At 32.6% G+C, this 26029-nt stretch overlaps 2 protein-coding genes across 4 annotated transcripts in view; one reads left to right on the forward strand and one right to left on the reverse strand.

Moving 5' to 3' along the window:
• THADA (Thyroid adenoma-associated protein homolog) overlaps positions 1-19118 on the forward strand; it is a 49668-nt gene extending 30550 nt beyond the window's left edge. Inside the window, exons 16-22 of the mRNA XM_072530735.1 lie at positions 3743-3897; positions 4057-4331; positions 9767-10258; positions 10844-10988; positions 12852-13005; positions 15342-16793; positions 17217-19118. Coding sequence (XP_072386836.1) covers positions 3743-3897; positions 4057-4331; positions 9767-10258; positions 10844-10988; positions 12852-13005; positions 15342-15770 — 1650 coding nt within the window. The 3' untranslated portion in view covers positions 15771-16793; positions 17217-19118. The remainder of the gene's footprint in view (positions 1-3742; positions 3898-4056; positions 4332-9766; positions 10259-10843; positions 10989-12851; positions 13006-15341; positions 16794-17216) is intronic.
• Positions 19119-22113: 2995 nt separating this feature from the next.
• Positions 22114-26029, reverse strand: part of GAPcenA (GTPase activating protein and centrosome-associated) — a 41847-nt gene continuing 37931 nt past the window's right edge. For all 3 annotated transcript variants that reach the window (XM_072530745.1, XM_072530746.1, XM_072530744.1), the window contains exon 16: positions 22114-24175. In XM_072530745.1, the coding sequence (XP_072386846.1) occupies positions 23861-24175 (315 nt within the window). In that variant the 3' untranslated portion in view covers positions 22114-23860. The remainder of the gene's footprint in view (positions 24176-26029) is intronic.

Below are 26029 nucleotides of genomic sequence, written 5' to 3' on the forward strand. Positions count from 1 at the left end.
CATGAGGTTAATCCATTAAATTTTCAAATTTGCAAAACATTAAAACTTAACTTATTTTAAAAAATTATACAGTTATGTAAGTACAATATTCCAATTTAATTTAATTTTGTAAAAATTCATTTTGACATTGATTATGTTGATGTTTGATTTATGTCAGAAAGACACTCGTTTCTGTTTATTATATTTTTTGTTGTTGATAACTAGCTCTTGATTGTTAATTGATAAGTCATACATCGGACACACATCTAGAAATCTAATAGGCAGACTAACATCACATAAAAGTGACCTTAGAAATAATAAAAATACGTGTGCATTAATAAATCATGCAATTAATAAAAATCATTCATTTAATTTCAATGAAACTAATATATTAAGACGCGAAAACCAATTAAATAAAAGAGAATTCTTAGAAATGGTATGCATAAATAAATATCAATGCGTTAATAAAAAAACTGATATTGATAAACTAAGCAATATCTATAATTACATTCTGTCTTACGAAAATTAATACTATAATTTTCCAATATTAGATTTTCTGACTATAAATATTAGAATTTCAAAAAATTTAAATATTCATATTTGGCGCCACTTTGTACGTAACCATAATAACAATCAAGAGCTAGTTATCAACAACAAAAAATATAATAAACAGAAACGAGTGTCTTTCTGACATAAATCAAACATCAACATAATCAATGTCAAAATGAATTTTTACAAAATTAAATTAAATTGGAATATTGTACTTACATAACTGTATAATTTTTTAAAATAAGTTAAGTTTTAATGTTTTGCAAATTTGAAAATTTAATGGATTAACCTCATGTTGTAAGTTTTTTTACTAGTTTTATACAATGCTATTTAGTTCTAATTTCGTTGTATTTACTGATACCATATTTTAGCATATCCTGAAGAAGCAAATAAATTTTGCGAAAGCTTGATTAAAGAACAAAGAGTTTTACTTTCCTGCCCTATTAATGACTGCAACCTCAATATAAAACTTTATTTTATATATATATATATATATATATATATATATATATATATTTATATATATATATATACATATATATATATATATATATATATATATATATATATATATATATATATATATATATATATATATAAACTTGCGTGCATAGAAATCGGCCCACTGTAAACTTTTGACTTTTAACTATTTTTTTTTTCAAGAAATATTCATCAGATCACAAAAACAAATATACTGTTTGAAAGACAATTTAATATGCTTTAATGTGAGTATAAATTTATGAAAACTTATTTCGGCTTCCTATGTTTAACATAGTGAAATGAATTCATTAAGCAAATTAAGCTTTTTTATTATTAACATAAATAGGGTTATTGACAATTTAAAACTTAACACTTAATTTTTTAATAATGAGTATGACCTCTTCTTGCCCTAATATCATCTCTCATACGATTAGGCATAGATCTAATCAAGTTTGCTATTGTTGCTTGTGGGATGTTAAGCCACTCTTCTTCTGCTGCAAGAATAAGCTCTGGGATCGAGTTTGGGGTATGAAGTCTAGCTCGAATTCTTCGTTTTAGCTCATCCCATAAATGTTCGATCGGATTTAGGTCAGAACTGTTTGCTGGCCAGTCTATAACCTGAAAACCGACTTCTGCAATGTAATCTTGCACGATTCTTGCGGTGTGTGCCCTTGCATTGTCATGCATAAAGATAAATTCGTCTCCAATGTAGTCGACGTAAGGTACCACATGAATTGCTAAAATCTCCTCGATATATCTGGCAGCTGTTAAACCTCTTCTTCCGTGAACACGGTCGTCCCTACGAATGAACTCAAGATCGGTTCGTGCTCCTATAGAAATTGCACCCCAGATCATGCAGGAACCCCATAAGCACGCTCTTCAAAGCAGCATTCTGAAAATCTCTCTCCTGGTCTCCGGTACACTTTCCTTCTTCGGTCGCTACCATAGAGGCATATTTTGGTCTCATCTGACAACAGAACAGATCCCCATTGTTCCAACGTCCAATTCCGATGATCCTGTGCAAAACGCAGGCGTGCTTGCCGATGAGCTGGAGCAAGTTTTGGACCAATCGCAGGTGTTTTAGGGGTCAGGATATTTTCCCGCAGTCTTCGTCTCACTGTCCACTGACTAACAGCCACTCTTCGCACCTCACGGAGCTGTCGTTGCACCTGAACGGCATTAAGGTGACGATTTCTTAATGTTGTTGACACAATAAAGCGGTCATCACGAGCGGTTGTAAATCGCCGTCTGCCTGTTCCAGGTCGCCTATGAAAGGATCCAGTCTCCTCATAACGTTGGCACACTCTTCGAACCGCTGCGCGTGTCATATCCAATTGTCTAGCAACAGCTCGCTGACTAAGTCCATTTTCGATTAGAGCAATAACTTGGGCGGCTTTTTGTGGTGTAGTATGCATTTAACTAACACACTTGAACACTGCTGAGATTATGAAAAACGAATAACATGCAAATTTCACTTGCAAAGGCAATACTTTTACAATTAGACAAATTTGTTATTTTCGTGACAATCACCACATAAACACGTTTCATTTGTTTACCGGTTACTACGCATGTAAACGATAAGCCTTCTTGATAAATTTATACTCACATTAAAGCATATTAAATTGTCTTTCAAACAGTATATTTGTTTTTGTGATCTGATAAATATTTCTTGAAAAAAATATAGTTAAAGTCAAAAGTTTACAGTGGGCCGATTTCTATGCACGCAAGTGTATATATATATATATATATATATATATATATATATATATATATATATATATATATATATATATATATATTCGGAAAGATCTCCGCGGTTAGTACAATTAAACCTAGAGCTAAGATTAATACTATTATAAAAATTAATATTAAACTCACCAGTCTTCCGGGTTGAACCGCGTCGATATCCATTGGGCTGAGCTTTCGACATCCTCTCTGATGTCTTCTTCAGAGCTTCCGAGGTCTCAGTCTCCCGAGTCCCCAGACACTACTACACTCACCAGTCACTTCTAGTTCACTCACTAATTCACTACTACAGTGTAGTTAACAGTACAGTAGTATTGAACGTTCGATTTCGTTTTAAAGTCCCCAAAAGAAGACCCCTAAGAAAAGTCATGTCTCTAAGTCCATTAAAAATCAATGACTTACAACAAAACCTAGAAGACCTCTTTCTTTAGACCAAGTAGATAGTGACCCTGAGAGCATTTGGATCTATCTCAAAGATAAGGTAATCGAGGCTGCAAAACACTGTGAGGCAGCGGTTTCCACGGGCCGTAAGCCGTGGATATCCGATAATACATGGACTGTGATTCAACTCAGAAAAGAACATAAAACGAGATACGGAACAAACAATGAATACAGAGCGTTATGGAAAGAAATCAGAAAACAGTGCCAAAAAGACAAAGCTGATTACATATCTCAAATATGAAAGAGATGGAGGAACATGGCTGTCGAAATAAATCGAGGGATTTATTTCAGACGATCAAACTCCTTACCAGAGAACTTTACACCGCATGGAAGAAGAAAGCAAGGTAGACCGAGATTAAGTTGGAGAGAAGGAATCGATAAAGACTTAAGGGAGAGGGGATTCGAAGAAAACCTTTGGAACGACAGAGATAAATGGAGACTCTATTTTAGACATTCAACATAAATAATCTCAGCACTTCTAAGGTTCTTCGAATTGAATGTGACAAATAAAAAATATTTATCTACTTACATTTTGTCTATATTTTAGGTGTTATATATTATAAGATCAAATTCTACTGTGCCTGAGATTCCAATTAGTGATTACCTTCAAAAGACTGTTAAGATATTAAAATTCGCTGGCAAAAACTTTAGTCACATGACAGCGTCCCTCTACCTGCAATTGGTTATGCTCATACTTACCAAGTAAGTCAATTATTTCCAACATATTTTTACTTGTTTAATATACTTACGAGGATTATTCGATAAACATTTATGAAAATGACCGCCTTAAAACAAATTTTAATCTTAAATAACTATTTTATGTACGACCTGTTTTGGATTTTATTTGAACGTTTCTTTTAGATATCCAAATTATCAAGACTTAGACATGTTGAGAAACCTCGTAAAAATTCTCTCGAGACAAATCACTTCCAACATAGAGCCGGTAACTTCGTTAAGTAAATATTGCCAAGTGCGACTCTCTTTACTCTTTTATATAGTAATAAACAAACTCGAAGAAACAGATTTGACCTATTCGACGGTAACGAACCAAATTATATGTCAACTTTACGGACACGATCTCGAGATGAGAAGGTTTTGTCTTAATTTGCTGATATATTTGAATCAGGTGCATACAGGTAAGTGTTTTTTTAATATAACACTTAGAGCTTCAATTATGTAAGTTTCATGATTTTAATTACTTGCTAATCTTGAAAATAGTAAGATAATATATTTATATAGTTGAGAATCAAATTTGTAGGTAGTATATTCTCAGAAATGTGAATAAATTATCATAAATTAATGATAGTTTTGTATTCGTTACGATATATATAATAAAATGTATTTAATAAATATATTTATAGACCTCCCCCAAATCAATCCAGTGTTTTATATTTTGCGCCACTTGGTTCCAGTTGTGTCCTCCGATCTTCTTAAGCCTATCTCATTTGTGGTCTTCCTCTGTTTCTCTTTCCTAACCATGGTCTCGTTTGTTGTATTTCGTGGTTCCATCTTTTATCCTTTAGTCGTGCATTGTGTCCTGCGAAGCTCCATTTTAATTTGGCAGCATGTTCTCCTGCGTCTTTTACTTTGGTTTTGCTTCTAAATGATTTGTTTGTTTTTTTGTCTCTAAGTCTCACTCCAAGCAATGATCTTTCCATCGCTCTTTGTGTCTTTACTATTTTATCCATATTAGACTTGGTGAGTGTCCACGTCTGTGAACCATACGTGAGTATAAGGAGGATACACTGATCGTAAATCTTGGTTTTCAAGTATTGTTCTATTTTAGTGCTTTTCAAGATCCAATTCAGTTTTCCAAATCCTGCTCACGCTAACCTTATTCTTCTGGTAATTTCGGCAGTTTGATTTTCTTTGTTAACTTTCATTATCTATCCCAGGTAGATGTATTCGCTTCATCATCATCAATCAGCCAATCCCGTCCACTGCTGGACATAGGCCTCCCTCAGTTCTTTCCAGTGTTCTCTACACTGGGCCGCTTGTAGCCAGTTTCCCGCTACTCTTTTTATGTCGTCGGTCCATCTAGTCGGTGGTCGTCCTCGGCTTCTTTTATAATTTCTGGGCCTCCATTCCATAATTCGTCTTGTCCATCGTCCATCTTGTGTTCTGGCTAAGTGTCCTGCCCAGTTCCACTTAAGTCTCGTGGTTCTTTCGATGACGTCTTGAACTCCTGATCTTTGCCTGATTTGTCGGTTTGTTATGTGGTCTCGGAGGCTCACATTCAGCATTGCACGTTCCATGGCTCGTTGTGTAACTCTTAGTTTATTCGCAGATTTCTGCGTGAGTGTTAAAGTCTCTGCTCCATAAGTTTGTATAGGCAAAACACATTGGTTATAAACTTTTCGCTTGAGACACATGGGAATTGAACTTTTTAGAATATGGCTTAGTTTGCCAAATGCTGCCCATGTCAGGCCTATTCGCCTCTGTATTTCATTTGTTTGATTGTCTCTGTTTATTTTGATCTCGTGTCCCAGATATTTGTAAGTGTCTGTTTGTTGTATGGTATTATTGTCGATAGTTATATTTCCACTCATTACGAGATTTGTCATAAGTTTAGTTTTCTCAAAGTTTATCTTTAATCCTGCTCTTTCAGACAGACTTTTAAGCGAATGTAGCATAGAAACCGTATCCTGTAAGTTATCCGCGATTAATACGACATCATCTGCAAACCTCAGATGATTTAATCTTTCTCCATCTATATTGATGCCCATATCTTGCCATTGGGTGTTCTTAAATATTGACTCTAGACCTGCCGTGAACAATTTTGGTGAAATATTGTCTCCTTGTCTTACTCCTCGACCTAAGCTGAATTTTTCTGTGTCTTCGTGTAGTCGTATACTTGATGTCGCGTTCTCGTAGATGTTTTTGATTAGTGACGTGTACCTGTAATCTATTCGGCTTTGATTTAGGGCTTCCAGTACGGTTTCAAACTCTACAGTATCAAAAGCCTTCTCGTAATCGACAAATGCAAGAACCAGTGGTATGTTGTACTCGATGCATTTTTCAATTAAGATCTTTATGGTGTGCAAATGGTCATTTGTGCCATATCCTCTCCTAAAGCCTGCCTGTTCTTTGGGCTGATAGAAATCAAGTTTAGGTGTTAGTCTCTTTGTTAAGATTTTCATAAAGAGTTTATACATATGTGTCAAGAGGCTGATGGGTCTATAATTTTCTAATTTAGTAATATCACCTTTTTTGTGTAACAAGACTATCACTGCATTGTTCCAGTCTTTAGGAATCGTACCCGCATGTAAGCATTTATTAAACAGTTCGCTTACTGATTTTAATAGAATTTCTCCTCCTGCTTTTATTGCCTCAATAACGAGTCCATCGTCACCAGGCGATCGATGGTTCTTCATTTCCTTTAAAGCTGATCTTACTTCTGACACAGTAATGGGTAAAAGTATTTCCGATCCCTGATTTATGAGAGTCTTTACTCGTGTCGGTAAATTTTCTTGTGATCTTTGGCTGGTATAGAGGTCTTTATAAAACTCTCTAGTTATTTTCAGAATGTTTTGTTTATCTGTTGTTGCCTTTCCGTCTTTATCTTCTAGCTTGTATATTTCTTTTTTACTTTGTGTGAGTTCTCTTTTCATTATCTTTAAACCTTTGTTCTTTTCTACTGTTTGAGTAATTACATTAGTCTATTAATTACATTAGTAATTACATTAGTCTACATATTCGCTTACTGTTTCTAAATTTATGCCGTTCAACGTTATTTCTCTAATGTTCGGTGTATTTGTCATTATTTTTGTTTTTTAAAAGTTCATCTTAAGACCTACTTTTTCCGAAGCTTGAAATAGTTGCGTCATCATGGTCTGTAGTTCTACGAAACTTGTAGCAAATATTATACAATGTCATCAGCGTATCTCAAATGACTCAGTTTTCTTCCATTAACATTTATTGCTTTATCTGCCCACTTAATATCTTTGAACACGTCTTCCAGTCCAAGTGTGAATAGATTTGGTGAGATAACATCTCCCTGGCGAACTCCTCTGTTGTCTCCATCGGCGTTTCGCTTTCCTTCGCTTAGAAATGTGCGTCTATTTTCCATCAATCGTTTTGTTCCATCACTTATTCTGTCTTCTTTATTTTTCGTTTTCTTTGCAACAGTCGGTCCTGCTATCAAAAGCTTTCGTTGCATTTCTTTATTATTGTGTTCATGTCGGAATATTCTTGTTGATAATGTTCTACAAATTCTTTTCTTAAGACTTCTCTGTACTTATCTCCCTTCTCTCGCATTTTAGTTTGATCTATCTGATTACAATAATTATCTGGCCTGTTTCTACTGGTTTTCGTCTGTTTAACAAGAGTTCTTGCTCTTAAAAGGCGAAGATCTCTGCCAGTTGTGAATCCATTGAGAGCAGTTATATCTTCAAAAATGTTTGTTCCCACGCAAGAAGTAATCGATCTCGTTTTTCGTGTTTTTATCGGGAGATATCCACGTCCATTTTCGGTTTGCTGGTTTCTTGAAGTGTGTGTTCATGGCATATAAATTTTGTTGCAAGAAGTTAGATAATTTGCAATAGGTTGCAATAACCATGCAACCCTATTTTAGTTTCAGTATTTTCTTTTTTTTTACCTAATTTTGCGTTGAAATCTCCCATAATGATGGTATACTTTATATCATTTTCTTCTAATGCTGTTATCAAATCTTCGTAGAACATTTTTAACTACCTCTTCCTGATGTATACCTCGGTGTTTTTATGGGAGCACACACTTGTATAACCTTGATCTTGGTTTTATTATCTAGGTTTATTATAATATAAGCTACTCTATCAGAAACGTTTTTATATGTAGAAATGTATGGTGTGGGATACTTTTTGACAAGAAATCCTACTCCACCGTATGTTTCGTCTATTTTCCCTTATAGTATAGGCGATTTCCAGAGTTTAGATACATGCATCGTTCGCCTCTTCTTTTCACTTCTGACAGTCCTACAATATCCCACTGGCAACACACTTGGATAGTTCTTCTTCTAATTCGTAGATCTTTTCATCTTTAGCTATCGATTGAATGTTGTATGTGGCTAGTAGTAACTGTTTTTGTTTGTTCGTATCTATTTTGGTGCGTTTTGTTGAGCTTGTGCCTTCCCCAGAATCCGTGAGGCTAATCGGTTTTCCGGTGTGGGATTCTGAGCTGCTAGCTCTACCCACCTGGGGTATCGTTCCATTTTGTTTCAAGTTCAACATGTTGTGTTTTGAGGGGTATATTAGCAATAAAACACCACGCTTGCCGGACGGGTTGGTGAGTGTTCGCAGTATCATAGCCGGTTAAATCATTATTTGATTTTTGCCTGCGAAAATCAAATGTATGGTACGGTTAGACCGATTTCAGAATTTTATCTCACACCGAAAGATGTAATAGAATTTTACGACTTCCTGTCTTCGCTGTTGAAAAAAACTACTGTGTAAAAAATATTTACAATGTGTTTATGTGAGTGAGAATCAGTTGTCGGCTTTAATCGACGATCGCGGTTTTAGGGAGGTTTAACTATTACCTACAAACCTAAAATTATTTAATTAACCCAATTATCAATACAAGTAGCTTTGTCGTAACTTCTTATGGAATTTTTCGTAGGCCATTGGAAGACCTACAATAGCTGAAATGTCGTCGAAATAAAGTATAATATAAATAAAGTATATTTTTATTTGGTGCTAAGATGGAGGGTTAGAAAGAGAATCTATGCGATCAATGAGACATAATGTTTAAGATGGCAGCTGAGAGAGAGGAAATAGAATAGAGAGAATGTAGGGTATAGGGTGGAAAATAATAATATGGAAGGCATGAGTATTTCAGCAGAAATTGAACGACTTGTGTGAGAGTGACAGTTGTTCCTGAGTACGATGAGGTGTTCTGAAGATGGAGCGGCGGAGGTCGAAAGACTGCTTATTGGTGGGACGATGTTCGGAGGAAAAAATGCATCAATAGACCAGAGAAATTAGCAAAAAGTCTTGCAAACAGTTAAAAAATTTGAGCAGTGTGCAAGATTTATCAGCTTTTCTTGAGAAAATGCGCTTTTATTGAAGCTACTACTAAAAACGCTGATATGTAATTCTTATCACTTCTTCCATCAGTTGATGCTCTCAATGAAAATTTTAAAATTTCAGTGTCGGGGGTGGTTTTTATAAGGATTGAAAATAATAAATTGTTTCGAAATAAAACTATGAATATAATTGATTTCAATTCACTATAAAATGCATTATTAGATAAGTTGTTTCGCAAACTTTGTCTTAAAGGGTAGTTTTTAGGTGTCAAAAAAGAATTATATATTATACCATGGACTCCCATATGATAAACAAATCTTTATTTAACATACTTAAACACGATTAACATTTAAATAATGCATAAATCTGCAGTTTTTAATTTTTGCTAAAAAAGGGTAGTTTTTTCACTCCTTAAAATCAAAAACCACATATTTTAATCATATAACTGTTGAAAGGAAACTTAATTAGTATATCATTTTGAAAGTTTCCAAAATATCGCCGTTGGCCAACGATTGCACATTTTTTTCTATAATTTTATAAGTACTTTATTAATGTACTTTATGTTTTAGGATACAAACACAGTTTATACCAAACCGAAGAAATCCAAATACCCCCCGAAGTCAGATTCTTGGGTAACACATTCGACAGAAAGTCTATCGCAAAAATCCTAACCAGCACCCACCAATATCTCAAGAAGTTCCTAGTAGAAGAAATCAAACATCATCAATACGTTAGGGAAGAGGATCAAGTGTTGTTGTTATTGCTGCTAAACTATTATCCGTGCGCCATCAAGTGTTTGAACACGAACAAACAAGAAACTTTGGACATGTTGCTCGAATTGTGTAGTTGTAACCCTAGCGAAGACGTGATCAGTGCTGTGATTAGTTGTATCAGCACGTTTTTGCTGCACCTGGATTACAATGTGCTAAAGTACGAGGTTTTGGTGGCAGTACTAGCGGATAGCGCTTCTCCGGCAGCAAGTGATTTTAGGAGACTGGCAGTTTGTGATTTTTTGGCTAAAAATTATATTTTATATTGTAATGAAGATAGTATTTTAATTAGTAAGTGCAATTTTACATTACATATCATAACTTATCTTTAGCAATCTTTACTGGAATCAAACATCGTCTATCCGTACAGAGGCAGGAGAATCCGATGATATAAAAATCTATCGAGGGATCCGACAGGGATGTATACTATCACCCTTGCCGTTTAGCATATACTCTGAGGAAGTTTTTCAAGAAGTAGAAGTTTTCACTCTAACGAAGAATGCATCAATAACATCAAATACGCGGATGACACGGTGGTATTCGCTGACAGTTATGAAGCCCTCCAGGAGTTAATGAATAGAATCACAGAAGTGAATCAGAGATATGGACTTTCACTAAACATTATCATTACCCATAAAAATCAGGTTACTACGATGTTATATCTTTCCTATACTGTTGTACGGAGTTGAGTCGTGGACTCTCACAGACGCTACCTGCTTTTTTTCACAGCTTCTTTTATATCTCTAAAGGGACAAGAATAATATCTTTATGAATTATTGAAATACGCTTGGTAAAGCAGTATACAGCTAATATTTGTATATTTTATGTCCATATTCTTATTGATGTACTAGCTAATTGAAGGAAATTATTTTGTAGCTCATGATCTCCATATGGTATTACATATAATACTGGTTTTATTAGAAGACGACGAGTTAATAGTGAGAAACGCTATGAGTGAGTTTGCGACCGTTCTGAAAGTGAAAGTATTCCTGGGAAGTTGCACCAATAAACAACAAACCATGTAAGTGTTTATTTTGTTCACTTATAAAGTCTATACTACAAAACTTGCTTACTTTTACAATTAACACGATAAAATAAAGACACTTATTTATAATGTCAACATTATAGGTTATGTATTATTATCTTATACTGCATAAGTGTAAGCTAGTTCGTACAGTTTTAAGTAAGTTCGCAAGGAAGAGTAGAGGGAAGGCTTGGGAAGAAAGAAGAAATCTTGGCTCAGGAATATCAGAGTTTGGCCTAACCTCAGTTGCAAAAGATAGGGAAGAACATTACCTTGAGAAATCACTCATGAAATGAGACTGATATGTAGATGGCACGACTAATAGAAAATATCGTTTAAAATGTAACAATCTTTAAATGTCACTTGTCAAAGTGGGCTATTAGTTTACAAGCTACAATAGATTAAGTGACACTTTTGCAATTACGAAAACTAGAAAAATCCGAATTTGGTGTTCATACAGCATTGTTTTCTCGTTGAAAAGTTTCGTTTGAGCAAAACACTGCTTTAGCACTGGTTTGGTAAGTGTAATTCGGACTCTGCTTCGTTGGAGACAACGATAATTGAAGTTCTCTAAGATACAAAAGGAGTTGAAGTGATCAAAAGACGTGGGGTTAAAGATATGAACGTGTGAACCAAATTAATGAAACATTTATCCACCAGTTCAATCCCAAGTCCAATCGAGAGTTAGATGAGTGTACAGCAACAAATGAAAGCCTTCCAAACATAGCTGGAAAGATTTAGGCTTTCGAGTTTGGGGATGTATAAGGTATTTTGTGCATCGATAAGGTTTAGAAATGAAGAACCATCAAAAGCAAATATTATAAAGTGTTACTAATACGTTTGAAGAAATAAATTGGCAGTAATGATGAAGAAAAAAGACCGAGTTACCGGTTGGTCATAATGATGATGAAACTACTTGTATTTTAACTTGAATTGATTCGGTATCTACCTTATTCTTCAGCTTTTATCCCCAGTGACTACTGGATGTTTGCAGACCTAAACATGCCCCAATGGGAGAGATTTAGATCAAACGAAGATGTTATTGTAGAATCTGACGGACACTTTGAAACTAAAGATAAATCGTTCTCCAAAAAATACATCCCATTGCTAAAATAGCGTTCTAATCAGTGTACCGACTTCTACAATTGATTCTACAAGGCAAGATTGAGGGTAAGAGAGGATCTGAACGTAGACGTATATTCTGGCTGGCCAATTTTAGGAAGTGGACTGGTCTAACGTAAACCGATCTATTTCGAGCTGCTGTGAATATAATAAGATGGGTCAATGTGGTCGCCAACATCTCTAGAAGATAGGCACATTTAGAAGAAGGGTCAGTGTATTAGACCAGAAAGAGACTTTGTTGATGAACAATGTACTCCCAGTCATCAGAGAAGAAAATGCCGCTGAATCTCTAAAATTTTGCTGAGAATATCAATTTTGGGACCCCAAAAAATATGCCAAAAAATTTACCACTTCTACCCTCCGACTTCCCTCTAAACCCCCCTCGTAAGGGGCGTTAAACATCGATTTACCAACAATCTGTACGCCGTAGAAAAAATATTTTAAATAAAAAATGTAGTTTCAAATGCATTTACACTTTATAGTCTTCAAATAAATAAGTTGAGGAGGGGAGAACTGTTTGTCTCAAGTGCTTTTGTTAGTTGGGGTCGAAACTTGTTGAATAAAGCGCTTCAATTTAGCAGTTTTTAATGTAAGATAATTGATAAGGAGTGTTCATACTTTTTTTAGTATTTCCATCGCACCAGATTTAAAAAAAAAAACGTACAACTGAGTGTATAAATATATAAAACTAGTTTTTTAACATGCATTATCGCACAATAATAAACTATTTTGTTGTAGCTCCGGAAAGAAATGGCCCGTGATAGCAGAAAAAGCCAGAGAAGATCTATTAAACTTGAGTTCCATAATTCTTCCGAAAGATGGCGCCATTTGCTTTTTATTTTCGTGGTGCTGTCGCCATTTTCCAGATTCATCCAGTAATGACGTCTCCGAGGTAAATTTATGTACTTTTTTATCAATATACGTTTTTTTGAAATATATACAGAATAAGAAATAATCAGAGGAATAACTTCCACAGAATTTGTAAGTGCGCGCATCTGATTCGCGTAGACAGCTCCCGCCATTCTTTAGGCGGATCCAATAGCGTCGTGGTATAGTTAATTACTGTAAAAAACTATCCACTCCACTGGCGTATCAGACCTGTCTAACGTTTACAACATTTATACAATTCAATCCTGTCTATTCACAAAATGCATGACCGACGGCCACAGATGAAAAGCGACATATCCTTGCCTTCTGATTGTTTTTTATTCTGTGTTAATCATGGACGTATAAACATAGATGGACCCAGCAATAAGATACCTTAAACACACACTGTTTTGAAGCTTCGATATTCCTGGACAAGAGGGTAAAGGGGAGTAAAACGGGTATCGATAGACTGTGATACTTCCTCAATGAGCATAAGCGTGCTTGAATTTTTACTCGCGGGGATAATTATTCAGACGTTAATAATTGGAAGTAGTAATAATGTATAAAAACACGTTTTTATAGAAAAAATAAAATACAATTTTATTTGCTTTAAAATTAATTCAATAAAATATAGTTGAGCTAAAGTTAATTTTTTAATAGGTATCAAATAATCCTACGATAAAAAAAAACGATTAAAAAATATACATTTGTCAAATTTAAGTATATACCTATATTTATTGATAATGTGTTAAAACATATTTTTTCAAATTGTGACAAATTTGTTTTAATACAATATCAATAGATTCCACGTAGTAAGGGTTTCTGCTACAAAATAATTTATTGATCATTCCAAAGCTCTTGCTAGCATTTGACATAAAATTATTTGCAAATATACCTACTTATTAAAAAGTAGGCGTGAAAATGTATAAATTATTGGAAAGCTATTTACCGAACAGAAATATTAAAGTAAAAATGGTAAATAGACATAATAGAAGACGTTGGTATAGAAATAAATTTTTATTGATTGCGAAATAAAACAGTCTTAGTAAGAACGCTTCTTATGCGCACGGTGTTAGCATCTAAAGTAGTCCTCGTTTCATGATGAATTCCAATTTTAAAATATTTCTCAAGAACCAATTTTAAAAGTTGCATAGAGTGACCATCGATTGCATCTTCATCATACATATGGTCAACAAAATGCTCATAGATTGATTTTGGGACATTTTGTATGGTTTTATTAATCAAAATATTCATAAGGTTTTTAACTAGTCTGTTGTAGATATTTTCTAGTTTTATTAAAAAATCTGAAATATTTTTCAGCTTCCTTACAAGTTTAAATAACCAAAAAGGATGCTTTTGAAAGGTTTTTTTATTTTCATCATTAATCAATATTATTTGGAAACCTACATAGAAAAATAAATGAGTTTTATTCATTTCACTAATTTATTGTTAATTCATGAGAAATATTAAATTAAAAAGCTACTAAACAGATCTTTTTAATCAGATGATGTCTACTTACAATTTACAAATGTCTATACTAATTTCATGAACTAATATCTTGTTCAATACATTAATTAATATGAATAAACCCAATGGTACGCCTATGAAAGACATATTTTAAAATGTAAACACACAGGCTTCCTCAGTTCCTCATCTTAAATAATGTAAACAAACAGTACTTACAAATTAAATGAGACATTGGGATGTAAATATTTCGTTTTTTTTGCAAATGCAAAACTGTAGCACCATTATTATAATTTGTTTATTTCACTATTTACAAATATCACTTAAAATACAGCCAAAATATCGAAAAACAACTTTTCCTCATCTTGGGTAAAAAGTAAACAAAACATGGACATGACATGGAACAGCATTTGAAGTTTGACGTAGAGCCATAAGACAGAGAAATGTAAACACCGTTGCCATTAATAAATAGGTTTCAGTGCTTCTACATATAAAATAATTGGTTGATATCTGTTATACGCTATTATTAAATGATATGCACACTATGTGCACATTTGATGTTTTAATTACAATTAAATATATTAATATAAGTAATAAATTATTATTTTGGTTTGATAGCACCTGTAGAGTATAAAATAAATATAGTAATATTTTCAGCGATACGTGAATAAGATATTTTAATAAAAAAATGTGACAACATTTGAAGGTGCTGAGAATGTGACCTAGTCAAATAATTTTGGCTTCACATTTTTATGTAAATAACTGAGTCCATCTGTGTTTATACGTCCATGGTGTTAATACTTTGCTGTAGTAATAATCACTAATGTCTAAAATCTAATCGCTTATGTCTAAAATTTAGTATACAATAATACCGTACTTAATACTTCTTTTTTTAAGGTATTTGAACGAGGTGAACTAAATTCTTACGCAGAAAACATTCCATTCATGGATCTGTGCGCGGAAATTCTGCACAAGCTCCTATGGACCCTCGAGGACGGTTTGAGCTACGAAGACAAATCCATATTTATCGAGGAGCATACTCTGCTCGTCACCACGATGCTTCTCGATGCGCTGGTGAAGCATTCGTCTCCGATGATGTTGTACAAAACCAAAGTGTCTGTGATATGTGCTTTAAAGTCGACTATTAAATTTTTAGAGCGATACGAAATTAATACAAATTTTATAGATGAATTTAGGACGTATTTGAACGAGACGATTATTGGTTATTTGACCAAGCAGGTCGAGCACAATGATCTGTTTCATATCAAATGGATTATCAAGAAGATTTATGATCCGGTCTTGAGATATAAAAGGCCGACGGTTTGACTATGTTTTTTGTTTTTATGTTAACCAGAACTCGGTACAGATACCATTTTAAGAACTTTTTTAAGTTTTATTGAAATTTTATTGTAGCATAGAAGCCATTGACAATGGAGCCCAAAAATTCCCTTATAATTCCCGCGTATGTTGACGGAATTGGCTGTTTGTGATATATTAGTCAACAATTTTAGGCCTACCTTGCACTCACCATGTGATATTGCAAATGTTTTGTTAAAATTTTGCCACATCACTGATACTAACATCGAGGATCAACTGGTACAGTCCGCTGGTCAACACACTCCTGCAGTCCCCTAACTTTTATTGTAATTCGTTTTCAACTGAACTCAAAGGTTTTTGGTTATAAACGTTAATCTAGATTCGTTTTTAAAGTACCTGCCTATTTTCACTCGTTTTTGTTATTCCTATTAGCGCCGATCAGTTTCTAGAGACGTAATAATAGACAAAAAACCTTACAATTCAACTTGCAGCTTGTCAAATGTAGGAAAAAACTGATATTTTGCAGTCTGTGCACAAGAAAGACAATCCGGAGGAACAAGGATATATTATAGAAGCTATATATTCGATATTTCGTACACAACGTCTACTTTGTGGAAGTCAAAAGTCAAATAATGAAAGTCGAGGCTTGAATCTCTGCTGTTTACTGCGCATGACATAACTTTTAAAAGTTTTTCCTATATTTTATGGACACACTCTTATTTGTTATTTTTTAGTTCATATTATTAAGTTGTCAGCATATTTTAACGCCAGTTTTCTGTACCTTAAGTAAATACTGTTTCTTAATTTGCTATTTTCACTATCTCGTCCAATAACATTATAAAAGATTACGAGATTTAAGAAAAAAATACTATTAATAATGATTAAGTTCCAAATATTAACTTAATTTTTTAGTTTTTCGTTTGAAATAAAAAATAAGTCCAACTTTGAGTTTTTATTTTATAACTTACTGTATTTGTATTTAAAAAAATATTCTGGCAAAAATTATATTCACTAAATGCCATTTATGGTGAGGCCATCGAGCAAAAAGACAAAAGAGGGAATGTAAAGGTAGTGGGGGCAAAAATATTGTTAGACAGGAAGTGCCATCTTGAGAGGCCAAATTAAACAAGAAAAGAGAGTCTTTCCTTGTTTAAGAAATCAAATTTAGTTGGGTTATGTTATTATTTGTACCAACTGTCACATGAAATATTATTTATATTGAAGTTTTTTAACAATTGTTTCACATTTTAGACTGTTATCGTTAATATTTAATTAAAATTTTCTCGTCTAAGACACATTCTGAAAACTATTTTATAGCTACTGTTAATAAGGGTCGGAAAATTTAAATTTGGCGCATTCGCATTTCCGGATATGTCCGCCATCAGAGGCCACTTTTTTGGTCGCCTTTTCATAACGATTAGATTCCCTCTTTTGTCTTTTTGCTCGATGGGTGAGGCTTTACCGCGCAGATCTAAAAACGATACTTCTTGTAGACCTTGGTCAAGTAAATCATGCCAATGAAACATTGGCAGATACATCACTGAATGCAAGCCAAGCTTCTTCGCAAAAACCGTTATGTATACGTCAAAAACGTCAGTGCTTTAAAAAACTCGAATATTTGGCAGTTTGACACATTTGACATTTGAATTTGACACATTAGATGCTTTTGGCGCATGTTCGACGGGTTGGTGTTAAAGTGTCCTTTACTGTCTACTTATCAATTGAAAACAAATCATTTACGCATCCGGCTGCAACCCTATCATAATTAAGATTTCATCGAGTAGTTTTCTGTCAATGCCAATTGGTTATTGACGACTGACTTTTTCCATGGAAATTTTTTCTCAAAATTTTAAATTGTCCGTTCCTAATGTAAAAGTTTTTCAAGGACGTTGAACAAGCCTGGCCCCTCATTTTCACTTCGTCCCTCAATTCGTCAGACAAAAATCTATACGATTGGGAAAATCGATTGAAATTGAAAAAAATCTATACTTAAAAGAATGTCTGGATAACTGAACGAAGGAGCATGTACTGATGGTTCAGTAATTTAATCATTAAAAATGGTGGACGGATGCCAAAATTACTCTAAATATGATCGTTTGCACCTAATATCTCATTTTAATGCCCCTTTAAGTTCTTTTCAAAACCTGCCACACAATTCAATTTCAGCCCAAAAACCTCAAGATATTTATCTATACTATCATTATACATCAACTACTTCTGGTTTTCTGTGTATTTTCTAAAAGTGTTTCTTATATTTTCAATAATAAACCATTTTTCTTGTGACCAAAACTGCCAGTGTATTTATCTAAAAGTACAGCTCTCGCATTGTAAGCCGGCGGCACAGAATTTTTTTTATTCTTAAAAATTTCTTGCGGCAGCTAACGTGTTCTTAATAATTTTTGGGTAACAAACTAAGGTAGTCAATCACAGTTTTTGACGGGATTCAGTTACGTAATCGTTAAAAATGGCGTATGGGTGCCATTTTGTCAGATACAACATGCGTACTAAATATAATTTATGAATGAATGTATAACTTATTTGGTCATGTATCTAGTTTTGGTTTTTCTCCGTGTAAGTTTGAATTCCCGAGTATCTGATAAATATATATGTTCATCTTTTGTTATGCAAGATGGTCCATCGATGGGAATTGTGTGAATATGCCCTAAAGTGTAATTTTCAGATGTGCACAAAAGTTTGGCACGGTTAAGTGAAATTTTAGACATGTTATAAGTTTTGTAACCTTTTATAATTTGATATTTCTCTACTCATTTTATTTCTCTTTAGTTTTCACAATTTTTATATTATTTCATCACTGATAATAGTAAAAAAAGTGGGCTAAAGGATTATCTTCCAAAATGCCATTTTTAACTGATATCGGTTTGATGATTTTGAATTATACTATATTATTTCAATAAAATTGGTTCAGTTTTTATATAAACATTAAAAAAAGTGTAAGTTTTTTCCTTACTTTTATAAATTTTTATACTATCCTGTATTATAGAAAATACTTTTAAAATTGTGTTATAAATTGAGTGAAAGTTTTTGACAAATGTACACAATTCTATAAAACACTTGTTTTGGGCCACCCTGTACGTCATATTAGCAATAATTTTCCAAAGAGTTTGAATCTAATTTATACGGAAAACACAAATACTGTAAATTATTTTAATACCGAGACAACAAAAATTGTTATTTTTCTTAATTAATTTGTATTAAAACCGTGCGTAAATTGGTCATTCGGCTGATTTTCCAAACGGTTCTTTGTTAAACGATATCATTTTATTGTAGTTTAGAGTTTCCGAAAGAAATTTAAAATTATACTTTGTCATACAAATATATTTTATTCATTTCAAACAATGTAGTTTTTATTAATGAATATGTTTTTGTTGTGTTTGACATTTGCGGCTATGATCAGCTTGTACTTTCAGTAAACTCAACCCTGGGTTTTGTTGTACAATTTTGGAAACACTTTTTGGTTAACTTTAACGAAAGTTCAAGCTGAATGTAGCCGCAAATGTCAACCATGGAACAAAATTTTTCGGTTTGGCAATGTTGAGATGTTTTTATAATGCATAATGTTGTATGCTTCAAATACAAAGAGAGAAGAGCTTTTAAAAAGTACATTTTGAATATATTATGATATTATAATTACATATAAGTACATATGTCATTCTGCAATTTTTAATTTATATAAAACAATAACGAGTAAATATTTGTCTCTGTCTGTTGCAATCTGGCAATTGCCAAAAAAATTTCTAAAAAATAACTGCAATTAATTTCCCAAGAAACAAATATTTATTCGTTCTTGTTTTATATAAATTGCAAAATTCATAACATAATATAATCAAAATGTACTTTTTTAAAGATTTCTCTCTTTATATTTGAAGCATACAACATATCCATGGTACAATGAATACACAAGGTATGATATTGCGCATGACATTTTGACAGCTGGCCCAGGAATGTGACGTAGTTAAGATCGCCTGAACCACCTCGAACCCATTATTACAGCTTAACGTACACATTAATTTTGAAATTATGGTTAAAAAGTGATCTAATTTTTTTTTAAATGTTTTGTTTTGGTTATAATTGAATACAAAATATATTTTCAGTAGCGTAAAACCTTTACTTCTCCTAGAGATTCAGGCAAAATATTTATTTTGGTTTTCATAATAATTTTCACTAATAATATAAGTACTCTTTTTGTATGCAAATCCCTTGAAATTTAAAAATTTTCTGCAGAGGAAATACTGTGAATAGGTAAATAGTAGTAGATTTGCTTATTCTGATTCACTGTCACTCACTTCCAAGCAGTTTTACTGAAATAAAAACAAAATAGAGTACAATAGAGAAAAATCTGTTTTACAATTCAATATGGTATTTTAGATGAGTTATAATAAAATTTAGTAAAATAAAAAATATACACATTACTATAACCTACCGATTATTATTATATGCAAAATTTACTTATCAAACAATATTATAATAATATGAAAATAAGACACGAATTAGTTCAAACGCAAAACACAATAAACATCGACTTCAGACGACTTTACACCGGCAAGACAGAAAGCTTGTATAAAAACAAAAGTTCAACAATAATATCAGTTATCAATGGTGACTATTGCAAGTTATGAGATAATAAATATATTTTAAAGTATCTCAATACTGACTGAGTCATCTATTTTATAATAGAAAAATAATTTAGATATATGCTTATATATGTCTTTATACAAATGGTGTTTAGTTACTATTTATTTATACTGTATAGTATTTTTTTGTAAAACTGAAAGTTTTTATTTGCCATTGTATATCTGGTTTTGTACCTTTTTCAAAGTACGCTGTGCAATTGCTTGTTGCAATAGTGACAATGAAGATAAAATCTTTAGGTTTCATACATTTCCTAAAGATAGCGTGACCAGAAAACTGTGGATTATATCTTGTTGTAGATAGGATAATTTTAATTGTAATACTGCAAGAATTTGTTATACACATTTTAAAACTGAAGATTACCAAAGAAATCTACAACAGGAACTTTTAAATTACGTTTCTAAAAAGGGTCTAAAACTCAAACCTGAGGCAGTACCTAGTCTTTATTTGCCTAAATCAACATCGGCTACCCTTTTAACCAACCAAAAGAAACGCGTACAAGGAGGCGAACACAGAGAGTCCAAAAAGTATGTTGAGCAGCTTCTTACTACTTCTAGATCAACGACGTAAGTCTAAATCTTTATTTTTATTAATTATTAGTCATGAAACCTTAAATGGTTTTTTCATATCGATTTGTTAAGTAAGAAATTAGCCTCAGCCTGCTATGCAATTTGCAATAAGAACTGTTTCAGAGGAAATCAATTTAGCATCTTCCAAAATAACATATTTTTCTTTGTTAAATCATGTTATCATTATTAAAATATACAATGTTATCATTATTATAAACAATACCAAGATAATTTTATGTGTGAATATTACAAAAATGTCATTTTAAATGTTGTGCAATATTGTGTGCCCTCACTACACTCATATTCGATGGCCAGCTAGTTCATTCGATATAAATAAAGTTGACTTTGTCATTATTTATTTTGATTTTGTGTTTAGTTCAGTAGGTACATATACGTACAAATTTTGTGTACCTCCATTACCACTTTTCTGTATCTTTTTAAACATCTGAAAAATCGAACTCTGGAGTATAAGTTAATTAACCTGTACCTACGTGTAATAAAAGATAATTAAAACTTGTCTTATAAAGGATAAATATTATAATAACATAATTTTATCATCTCTTTATAATTACTATAATTAAATTAGCCAAATTATATAAAAAAACTTAAAATTAAAAGTCTTTCCTATACAACTACATTCAAATGTTGCGGGAATAAGCGATCTTGACTACGTCATGCGCGAAAGCGAACCGATTTTAGAAAATTATGTATCATACCTTGTGTATTCATTGTACCATGCAACATATCCATTATAAAAACATGCTAACACTGCCAAACTGAAATATTTTTTCCATGGTTGACATTTGCGGCTATATTCAGTTACTTTCGTTAAAGTTAACACACTTTTTTTTATATTATTTACCATTTCTTTCACTTTTATTGCTGTTTTTTTAGTTCTAAATTTTAAACCTGTTCTCTACATCAGATTTTTTAATGTACTTTGTAAATGTACGTGTAGTTTTTCATACTTTTTATCTTTTGCCTAGTATCTAACCGATATTTTTAGTTTTTTGGACTTTTTTAATTTTTGCAAACTTAGATCCGGGAATTAGTACAAGCACTGATACTAAAACCTACATTCTTTGACTCCTCCTATACTTTTTGATATTTAGGGTTGGAAAAAAAACTGCGTATACAAATGGGTGCATATATTTTTTCTTAGTGAAAACAACATTACATTATAAATAACTAAGATAAAATAAAACAACTTAAAAATATCTATCACGACAACTATATCACTAAAAAAATATGGCTACAAGTTGGTACACAAGCCACAAAAAATATATTTTCTTATTCGTAATGTCAAAAAAAATGAAAAAAACTGCCTTATATCTTGCGAAAACGTTTATAGAGAATAAAGCACTCTGTTAGTAAACGTAAACATAAAAAAGTCTTATTATTTCCGATATAAAGTAGGTCTGGATGTCAAATGTCAATCAAATCTCAAAAAGGAACAAAATCTCAAAGGAATATAAAATATGACATTTGACGTCTTTTAGTTGGGTACTCTGTGTTGTTAAATTTAATTAAACAATATCAATGCTGAGTATTTACTCATTTGTTGATGAATATATAAATAGAATAATTGACTTATAGACTCATGAAATGCACAATATAAGTATAAAATGTTCTATATGTCTTTATTCATCAAAAAAAATTATTTCTTAAGCTCCTATTTCATATCGGAGTAATTTTTCAGAGGAGCTTGTATAAACAATAACATTTTGTCAATTTTCCGGGTTAATACTATTTCGTATGATAATACGAACGATCGAAACAATTTTTTAGTCGCATCAACAACTTAAAAATAACATTCTAATGTTTGTACGTTTTTCCTTAATAAATTATCAAGGAAAAGGAGATTCAACATTTTAACAAACATTTATGCTCACTTCTGATCAAATAAAAAGAAATTTTATTGCGAGAGCAACAAATGTTGTAGTTAAATTGGTTTAAAATAATTTTAAGTATAGAGAGAAGAACAATTCATCTTGTAAAATTTCAAATGTAGACAACCAGCAATACTGACTCGAGTATTATTGGTTGTCTACATTCGCTTAAACAATCTAACAAAACTTTTATTCCTGGAAAAGATGTGTTAATGGTAAAAAAATGGCACAACTACTTACTAAGATTTTACTTTGAATATAAATATTTTGGTGTTTAAAATTATTCTGTTATGTTTCTATCAAGATGTGATGCTATTTTTGTATAATCTCAAGTTAGTAATTTGCAATGTTTTTTTTTAATTAGTCTACTACCATTTGTGACTCTATGTATGACTAGAAGTAACCACACTCTTCTCTAGCCATTTTTCATTAAATCTCGAATCTCTTACATTAAATATGTTTGATGAATTGTACTTTTTTTTATATCGACACTCTACACTTAAATGTCACGTAAATATTGAATTTTAGTAATAAATATTATGTAAAGTATTAATAAAGGATCCTAAAAACTAAAAAAAATATTTTGGTAACTTTACATAAAAAAAAAGTTAAAACAGAAAATATCAAAGTTAATCAACAATATGTCACATTATCGATAACGTCATAACTTCAAATTTTGTAAGGTTAGGTTCTCAATCACGATCTACAATAAACCAAATTGTCTGTTAGTTAATTTTTAATTATTTTTGGGAACTTAGTATAATAATTCATTGCTACTTGATTTTTAGAAACCAGTGAATGATTTAGAAAGAAAAATTGGTTTAAATTAGAATTTTATAACTTATGGACTAAAAACTTATCTGAAATATTTCTCAAGAGAACCATTAGAGATAAATCAAGTTCTAGACCTAACCTCAACAAAAATGGCGTCGTGACGTCACAATAATGTTACGTATAGCTTGTAGGTGAAATCTACGAATTGGACATGGATTCAATGGTGACTTTTCAAGCTACTGCAACTCTGAGAATCCTTTATAATGGGCACAGATTCTCTGCGGGGTTCTTTCGTCAGTAGGCTTTTGTCACGCTTGGATGGCACGCTTTCGCGCCGGTTGGCGCTGATGTGAGATACAAAAGTCGGTTGGTTCGGTGTAAGATTTGTGCAGTTCGATACTGTAAAACCCGAAAACTCCTTCTTGTTGGCCACTTCCTTTATCGAACTCAACGTTTTGCTCAGCCAAGGCGGCCAACTGTTCTTCGCCGTCGTCAATTCTACTTCAGTCGCTCGCAACTGGTGCGTCAAATTCTACAAGGGAAAAAACAGTTATATACAACATAAATTACTAATTTAGTACTATGAGTGATGCAATTGACATTTCTGATTAAATAAGTAACATTCGACACCGTTAACATGTGTTTTGAGCGATTGGTGCTGTAAAAACTGCAAATAAAATTCAGTAACATAACCTCAATAATTTTTTTAGCAACCTAACATCAAAATTCTCTTAGAATAGAAACACGGGGTTTATCGACAACGTGACCTTCCCATTGGTCTGGCTGGACAACCCTTTTTGGGTCTTGGCCTGTTCCAGGATTCTTCTCCATTCTGATCTGTTTCGTGCTTCGGTCTTCCTCTTGTTCTTTTTCCTACTGGCATCTGTTTGAATATTTTGTTTGGTATTTCGCCTTCTTCCATTTTTTCTACATGTCCTATACAACGCAGCCGTCCTATTTTAATGAATGTTATAATATCCGGATCCTGGTATATTTTGTATAGTTCAGAGTTGTATCTTCTTCGCCATATTCCGTTTTCTTTTGTGCCCTTATATATGTGTGTCGCAAGATTTTTCTTTTGAAGGTGGCTAACAACGTTTCCTCTCTTTTAGTGAGTGTCCAGGTTTCTGAGCCGTATGTGAGTACCGGTCTTATTAGGGTTTTATATATTTGGCATTTTGTTTTTCTTGCGACGTTATCTGATCTTAGTTGCCTAATTAAGCCATGGTAACATTTATTTGCAATAAATATTCGCCTCTTCAGTTCCTCCGCAATGTTATTATCAGACGTGACTAGGGATCCCAAGTATATAAAGTTTTTTACCCCCTCAATGTTGTATTCTCCTATTGTTATATTTTGTGGCTGCCTTATTTCTGGGTTTTTTCTTACCTGCATATATTTTGTTTTGGTCTGATTGATTTTAAGACCACTATTTTGTGCAGCTCGTTCTATTTGGTTGTATGCCTCTATCATTTCTCTTCACGTCATTTAATCGGTCAATGTTATGGTTGTTATTATTATTTAATAACTTTAAATGTTATTAATTTATATTGTATACATTATAATGTAACGATCTCGGCTTATAATGTAACATATCTATAAATTAATAACATTTAAAGGGTTTTCACCCATATATTTTACTTGTATGCATGTATACTTCGTAAGTATTAATCACATTTTGCATAGCCTTAGTCAAGATTTTAAATTTTACGTTCTTTTTAATTAAAGTGGTTACATACTTTCAGGTTACACTGATGATGGAATTTACATTCCGAAAACGTTCTGTAATGTATTTGTAATATAGCCCGTTTGTATACAGCCAGCTACAGGAACTTAGTTTCCTAGTGGAATTATTATTTATTAACTGCTATTCTATAACGATGACAAAAGTTTAGAGGTACATACATGTATGTATTCATAATGTGAATTAATCAATCTTTCGAAAGAACTGTATTATACTGGTTTGCTTCAAAGCACATTGCTGTTGCTCAGACTGCTCAGTAATTTTTTTTTAAGAGAAAAAGTGCCTGAAATGCTTTTTCATCACTTTCGTCTTGTAGACAGAAGGTGGATCTTGCTTCCTTAACTGACACCTCTGCCAAAGGTTCGGAAGCAAGGAAGATGTATCGTTACTTTTTTTCATAGATAAAATTTCGCCATCGGTTAGTGAACCTGAGACAGCAACATCATCCCCTTAAACAAAGTCAGAAAAACTCACACCGCTGATGTCAACTAATGGTTCTATTGCTGGTTCTTCATCAAGTACTGGAAGATTTTGCTTATTCTCTTTTAAGAAACCGGATTTTTTGAAGCAGTTGAGAATTGTTAGGGGTTTTACACTTTTCCATGCCTTGTCAATCAGTAAAATAGCTGACAGAACCGTGAT

This window comes from Diabrotica undecimpunctata, chromosome 4 (genome assembly GCF_040954645.1).
Source record: "Diabrotica undecimpunctata isolate CICGRU chromosome 4, icDiaUnde3, whole genome shotgun sequence".
Taxonomy (NCBI): domain Eukaryota; kingdom Metazoa; phylum Arthropoda; class Insecta; order Coleoptera; family Chrysomelidae; genus Diabrotica; species Diabrotica undecimpunctata.